The sequence below is a fragment of the Vigna unguiculata genome, chromosome 1 (genome assembly GCF_037176805.1).
Source record: "Vigna unguiculata cultivar grain cowpea cultivar isolate G323 ecotype 2 chromosome 1, ASM3717680v1, whole genome shotgun sequence".
In the NCBI taxonomy this organism is placed as follows: Eukaryota; Viridiplantae; Streptophyta; class Magnoliopsida; order Fabales; family Fabaceae; genus Vigna; species Vigna unguiculata.
The window spans coordinates 10,311,951-10,320,007 of NC_140792.1; the positions used below are offsets into that span (position 1 = coordinate 10,311,951).

General features: G+C 32.2%; 1 protein-coding gene across 1 annotated transcript; it reads left to right on the forward strand.

Moving 5' to 3' along the window:
• The first annotated feature begins 4,766 nt into the window (after positions 1–4,766).
• Positions 4,767–7,848, forward strand: LOC114177184 (metal tolerance protein 10-like). Its single transcript, XM_085670277.1, has 6 exons — positions 4,767–4,935; positions 5,535–5,647; positions 6,127–6,371; positions 6,512–6,592; positions 6,682–6,912; positions 7,267–7,848. The coding sequence occupies exons 3-6, from the start codon at positions 6,159–6,161 to the stop codon at positions 7,609–7,611; spliced, it is 870 nt and encodes a 289-aa protein (XP_085526403.1). The 5' UTR covers positions 4,767–4,935; positions 5,535–5,647; positions 6,127–6,158; the 3' UTR covers positions 7,612–7,848.
• Positions 7,849–8,057: the final 209 nt, after the last annotated feature.

Sequence of the window (8,057 nt, forward strand, 5' to 3'; positions counted from 1 at the left end):
GAGGGAAGGTGGCCAAAAAAGCTGCCATTTTAGCCTTTGCCAAGTACTCAGATTCATACTTGAGGGCATCGTCAGCCACCCACGAGTATAGGGTATCAAAGCCCTTCGCAAGGCGTCCGACTACGGTAGTCTTACCCTTTTAAGCACAAGTCACCACCTTCTTCCTCGAAGGAAGAGGTATGAACACGATCCCCAATGAGGCCATTAGAGAAAGAATGACAGAAGGGATTGTGGTGAGGAATCCCACTTGTTAGAAGAAGAAGAGGTCTCAACAGAAGAGTCCTCACCTATATGGGTAATCTCCATGTCTAGTAGGGACCTATGCACATCACTTCCAGAAGATGAATCAGATGACACATGCCTAGGGAAAAGAGAAGAACGGAACGAAGACGCAAAAGCGAGGGAGCGAAAGACGCAGGTGAGGAGACAAAGGCGAAAGTCAGAAGACGTGAGAAAGGCATGAAAAGAAACTTGGAAAAGTGAATAAGATGACAGAGCACTCAATATTTAGATGACTCGAATTGCCAAAATGCTTCATTGGGGACGTTTCGCTCCAACAGCTTCCAATGTTCCTCAGTCACGTATCCCCCAATACGATTGCGCCATGTCACCTTCGCTAGAAAATGTTGTAGTTTCGCCAAAAGGGGTCAACCTTGAGCCCAATTTAACATTCTCTCGTAGGGAAGGGCTAACCTCAAGCCCAGACCAGACCAACCCGATGCAATCACCAACAGCTCAGCCTAAGAAAACCAGCTTACTAAGACAACCAGATTGTTTGTCAGACAACCTAGTATAAGGAGGTTGACCCACCAACAAAGCTTGAGGTCGACGATGAGACCTGATGTGATCACGATCAACACCACATCATTGCATATCAAACTTTCGAGTTAGGGGGCTTATGTGCATGTATGACCCAATTATCCATAATGGGCCTAATGGATATGAGTCAAAAAAGGGGTCCATTAAACATGATTGAATATTTGTTATGATCTCCCCTCGTTAAAAGGGATCACACATTAACGAACAATATCTTGAAAATTTGGATATGCCTTAATGACATGTAAATGAATATTATTATGACCCAACCATCTTAATTACAAAATCAACAAGTAAACCCTATATATGTTAGCATTACTCTGTCACTCAAGATCATCTTCGAACACATTGCATCACTTGCATACAATAACACCCGTAACTCTTACTGATTTGAGCATTAGAGAGTTTTCTACAAGTCGATTCCCCCTCCCTAGAGCAACCACGCGGAACACACGAGGGTCTAGGACTTTCTTCCTGCTAAAGTGTCCACGTAAAGTTTGACCATGAAATAATGAAGATGATAATAATGATTATAAAAATTTTCAAATACATATTCATACCCAAGTTGAGTGACATCATTGAAAATCTACAAATCAAAATAGAAAACAAACTTATAACACTAACACTTACAAATATATATTTGTTTACCTTTCCTAAGTGTGAGGATGAGACAAAAATTTCGTACCTATTGAATTTGGATAAGAGGATGAGAATGATATTTTTTTTCAAAAGAATAAGTATGGATAACGAAATTTGTCCTACCCTATTGCCATCCTCTTCAATAGTATCATTTATTTTCTCAATTTTTATTAAAATTTTATTTGTTTTTATTTCTCAAATTGTATTGAATTAACATCATTAATTTAACTAATTAACCATAATATATAAAATATAGTGTATGTACTTATAAAATAAATACAAAATTCCTAAACAAAATTAAAAACTACAATCTTATTTTAGATTTTTTGAATAAACAAAACAACATATTTTTAAATATAAAAGTGAAAAAGTTGTAAAATAGAAAAAATAAAAAATGTGCTTCTAAGAATTATTTTAAAAAAAATACAAATAAAGATATACTTTGAAACACGGTTTCATTATCAAGGGAAAAAACATGTGTACAAGCATGATTAAAAAAATCTTACTTGAAACTTTGAAAAAAAAACATCTTACTGTTTGAAAACATAACTTATTTTTAAATTTAAATTAGTAAATTTTTAAAATAAAGTTAAATATATTTTTTATCCTTCAACTTTTAATAAAAATTGAATTTAGTCCTTCTTGAAAATGTTGAACTCAATGGCAGATCTTGACCAAAAGTGTTGAAGGTACCAAAGTAATATAATTTTGAGATCATAGTATAATGCTTCAAAATATGTGAAGAAGTATAATCTATTTTGTTTTCATCAATAATTTCCTTTTCATCACTTTAAACAATGAATTCATTCTTTTATTCTTTATAAATATATCTTTTTTTGTAAATAATATTAAAAAATAATTTATCATAATCTAATAAAAAAATTGAGACACATAATTATTAAAAGAAAAATATGGTATAGTCAAGTCATAATTAAAAATCAGTTATGAAAAAACACATAATACATTATTATTATTTTTTCTATATTCATAAAAAATAATGAATATACAAAAAACTCATGAGATAAAAAAAATGTTTTCATTATCAAGTGAGACAAGAGACGGGAAAGGAAGAGGATAAATGAGAAATATAATCAGTTTGTGTCTAACTTTTTTTTCTTTAAAAACAAAAAGAAAACATATGAGAGTGAGAGATTATTACAATTTGTGAAAAACTAAAAAGATAATGAAAAGGAAAATAAAGATTATGTTAATAAATATTTGGTTTAATTACTCTTTTAATTCATGTTTTCATTTAAAGATGTTAAGTAGATCCTATAGTCTTGATTAGTCTCAATTTGATCCATCCCGATTTTTTAAAAACTGATGCAATTTGCTCTTTAACGATCAATTCCGTTCAATTTCTTGAAACAGATCAATGATTTTTTCATTAAAATTTAAACTCTTAATATGAATGATTTGCTTTGTTAGTGTAATTAGCATAATCTTAGTGCCAATTTTTAAACAAAAATAGGGACCAAAAGAAAAATTAAACCTAAATATTTTCATTCTTTATTATATTTAATTTTATATTTTATTATCTATTAACATTAAATGTTGTGCTTATATAAAACAAATAAAAAGATACACAATTTAATTTTCATCAATTCTTAATATATACTACCTACAATTTAAAAATTTTAATAAATTTCAAATATATTTTTATATTACACACATATACATACACACACACACACACACACATATATATATATATATATATATATATATATATATATATATATATATATATATAATTAAAAAAAATCAAATTTTGGAGGAGCCATGGTCCCTCCCTACCCTTAAAGACATTCGTCCATGTTTAAACAAATTTAGTCCCTTATTTTTAGAAATGTGTGAATTTAATCTTTTAAATCGATTTTTTTTAAGTTTATTTGACATTACAAATACATTTCTCAACTAACATTGCAGCGAATATGTGTTAAACGTTGCAAACAAACTAAATACTATAATGAAATGTGTTTGAAACGTCAAATAAACTTAATAAAATTTTGTTAAAATAACTAAATTCATCCATCTACAAAATTGAGAGACTAGATTGGTTCAAGATTTTTAAGAAAACTAATTTCAATTTTCACTGAAATTTAAATACCGAAAACATATTTAACAGCTTAAAATGTGATGATAAGATGCGCCACTTATAAAAGAACCTTAATTGCGCAATAATCGTGGAGATCTTCAACGTTAACTAATTAACACTACTTTTTATAGAATTTTCAATAGAAAATTTTCTTACTTAGCATGTGAGTAGGCAAATTTCACAATTAAAACATGAAGGAATCTGTTCTGAGTATTGAAAGTGATGTCTTTTGATGACTTCTATATAAGAGAAAGCTATGATATCCATAAATTGCTTTAACTTATAAAAATGTATTTACTTTTTTTTTTTTTTTACATTTTTCTCTCGTGAAAGTTTTTCTAGAAATTTCCTTGGACTCAAACAACTAGTCTCTTTTTTTAACTAAAAAAGTTTTCATATTTCAACATCAATTTTGCATCTTCTTTCAGCTACCTATTTTCTTAGTTGAAGAATTAAAAGTAGTTCTAATAAACAATAAAATCATCGCTCACACTGACCCAGATGCAAACTGCTTTTTCTATTTGTTTTTCTTATCCAACCTTACTAAACCAATCATTTTCGAATCCAAATTATACTTGTGATGCATAATTTATTTATGCTATTATTCAGGTAAAGCCTGGGAACTTTCGTTGATAGTCCTATAAGAAACATTATTTAATAATTAAACAACTAATGAATAGTATTTCTTTGCTTTTGTTCAACATTTCTTACAAAAATAAATAAATTTTTCAGCGACTAAGTAATTGAAATAAAAATATGAATATATTTACGTTAATTCAAAATTAGTTCAATCTAAAATGTTTCATTTTAATTAATAATATATATTCTTATCTTTTTAAGTTCATCTAACTTTCTAAACTGAAAAGCTATACTTTTTTTTTTATCTTTCTTCAAATTTTATTATTCAAATGACATTTTAAGTCATGGTAGTTTTCGATCTTATCACTATTATTCTTATAGATTAAGTTATAGATTAAGTTAAAGTTGTCTCCTTTTTGTTAAAATGTTCAATGGAGTGTTTTAATTTAACAAGTTTATGTAACGTGGCTTATTCAGCTTCTACTCATAAAAAAGTAACCCACCTACTTGGAAGCTTGCCTACACTCCACAAACAGAGGGTCCCCCACAAGCTCTGTTCTTTTCCTCTTCCTGGATGACCCTGTAAACTACGAAAGGCCCTTAACCTTTCCTGTTTTGGACAACCACCATGACAGAGAGTGGCGGTGGAAACCGCCGCGGGGAACCGCTGCTGGAAATGCAGGAGAAAGAGCTTGCAAAAGCTCCATGGAGACTTAACGTGGAGGAGTTTCGTTTGCCAAACCAAACGCATGATCATCACCATCATCGTTTCTTCTCTTTTGGTGGACTTCTTCGCAAACCCAGTAAGATATCCTCTTTTTTCATTTTGTTCTGTTCAAACGCTTTATGTGGGTCTAAGAAGTGCCATTGTTGATGCCTTCAATGAGTCTTTTACTGGGTGCACAGTTTAATAAGGGAGTTATCGTAAGCCTTAAAAGTTGGCGTGTGGGATTTTAGGAAACCTGTGTTAGTGTGATTATGTTTTGTTTTTGGACCTTTTGTTGGGTCTAGTTTTGTTGTATCTTTGGGAGGTATGGTTGGTGTGTTGGTTTGTGCAAACCCAGTGTGCCTTTGTTTACTCTTTGATGCTAAAAGTGGTAATGCCTTTATTTCGTGTATTTGGCCTGTGTTGAAATCGGAGAATCCGGACTAACCTTGTACTTTGAAGTGTTTGATGGGTATTTGTTTTTCTCTTCGTGGTGATGCTTTGAGTTTTGAAAACTGAAGAAGTTGGAGAAGTGTTGTTATTGGTTTGTGTTATGTTTATCGTAGACCATGCTAGGAATCTTTGCATATAAGCAGAATTTTGTGTTGAATGCTGACCATTGGTGCTTGTATTTGATTGATTATGTGAATTTTCTTAATTTCTCTCTAATAGTCCCAATGCTATTTTGTGATTCAGGGAAGCAACGGAAAGTGGCAGAATATTACAAGCAGCAGGAGAGTCTACTTGAAGGATTTACTGAGATGGAGACTATGACTGAAACGGGTGGTTTCCCAGGAGCTCTCACCGAGGTTCATTGTTCTATGACCACGGATTAGAACTAACCAGTTTTGACAATAATCTCAGCCAAAGTTTATGACTTTACTTTCAACTTTATCATTTCAAACACGTGAAAAAAAAAAATTGGTCAAATATAGTCTTAAAAATGAATTCTAAGTGTAACTTAATCTGATTTGTAAAATGAAATTTGCCCTTGATATAATTTGGTCATATTTCTAGTTTGTGTGAGATCTTCAACATGGGTTAGGCTTAAATCTACTTTCTAAGTTGGTATTGGAGTCTTAGACTACTGTGTTACTTATATTATCAGACCATCCATAAATATCAGATTTCATATTTAGATATCCAATCCTCGGTGTGGAGCATTGTGTTAGACATTTTACACTGAGACTAAATAAATATTTGATCAAGTTATAGTTACAAGTGAGTTTAAACCTTATCTTTTAAGATATAAAAATAGAACTCTACTAAATATACAAATGTTTATCAGGATGAAATGAAGCAACTACGAAGAGTGAGAGGATGGCTATGCACGTGTCAAATATATGTAACGTAGTGCTGTTTGCAGCAAAGGTTTATGCCTCAATTGCAAGCAGATCATTAGCAGTCATTGCCTCAACCATGGATTCTCTATTGGATCTCTTGTCAGGCTTCATATTATGGTTTACTGCACATGCCATGAAAAAGCCAAATCAATATCACTATCCAATTGGAAAGAAACGCATGCAACCAGTGGTAAGAAGTGATTTACACTGCTTTTTAGTGAATGCGATCTTTTAGATATAGTGCCATAATGCCCAGGTAGTGCAAATAGCAACAATTGTTTGTATAAGATAGTTGCAAAATAGTCATTGCATGATATGACTTCTGTGCAGGGTATCGTTGTTTTTGCATCAATAATGGCAACCTTGGGATTACAGATTTTGATTGAATCTGCCCGGCAACTTATTTCCAAGGTAATTGGGATAAACTTTTGTTCTTGTTTGTTTCCATAATTATTATATCGACATAATTTAATTTCTTATATCGCACTTTCTTATTATAGTCTAAGCCTGACACGGATCCAACAAAACTCCACTGGATGATCGGGATTATGGTGGGTGTGACTATAGTGAAGTTCATTCTTACGGTCTACTGCCGAAGATTTAAAAATGAAATCGTTAGAGCGTATGCACAAGATCACTTTTTTGATGTCATTACTAATTTTGTTGGATTAGCTGCTGTTGTTTTAGCTGTTAAGTTCTACTGGTGGATTGATCCAACAGGAGCTATTATTGTGAGTTCATAACTACATCCTAATACTTCTCTTTAGTTTTCATGTTTTGTTTTCAGTTATTGGTACGTACGAACACGACTTTGCATTGCATTACACTTCTTTTTTAACGTCATTTTGTCTATGTAGAGGGACTAAATTCACATCATTTTGTTAAAGATAGATAATGTTAGATGATTGTTTGCTTGTTTCATCAAGCCCGTGAGGTTTTTTATGAGGAAAGATACGGAAAGGTACATTACCAATGAGTTGTAACACGAACTTACATAAGAGACTAGGACATCATTTTCGATAAAAAACCTTAAACGAGCTACTTCATTGAACTACTAATGATGATATCCTGAATGTGTAATGCAGATAGCATTGTATACCATTAATACATGGGCCAAGACTGTGATTGAAAATGTTGGTTCACTCATTGGAAGAACAGCACCACCTGATTTTCTGGCAAAGTTAACTTATCTCATATGGAATCACCATAAGCAGATCAAGCACATAGATACTGTTAAAGCATACACCTTAGGTGCAGATTACTTTGTGGAGGTCGACATTGTGTTGCCAGAAGACATGGTTCTCCACGAAGCACACAACATTGGTGAGACACTCCAAGAGAAGCTAGAGCAACTTCCCGAAGTTGAAAGGGCTTTTGTGCACATAGATTTTGAGTTCACTCACAAGCCAGAGCACAAGGCCACGGTGTGATATGCTGGCATAGCTTAGTTTTGCTAATTCTTCTCTTGTTTATTTTATGTAAGGCTAATAACGTAATGTTTCTTTCTGATGTTTGTAGTTTCTGATTCTTCTGAATGATATTTCCTATGTGGTTGATTTAGTGTAATGTGGGTTTAGTCCTACACTTAGTTGTCAAATTGCATTGTTTTGTTATGTCATGGGACAATGATTGCATACCTAACGTTGCTTTCTTCTTAGTTATTTTAAGTCAAAAATGGCATAAGATATTTGGATAATGATATTTCAACAAAAGTATGTGATAAGTTTTTGACAAAGGTGATGTGACGGTGGTTTTTTTAAATTTTTATTACGAAAAGGTTAGTTCACACGTACGGCAGAAAGAGAAAGGAAACTAAAATTAAATGTAAGTTAGAGAGAGAAAGTGAAGAAGATAAAAAGGGGGAAAGTGAGGCTGG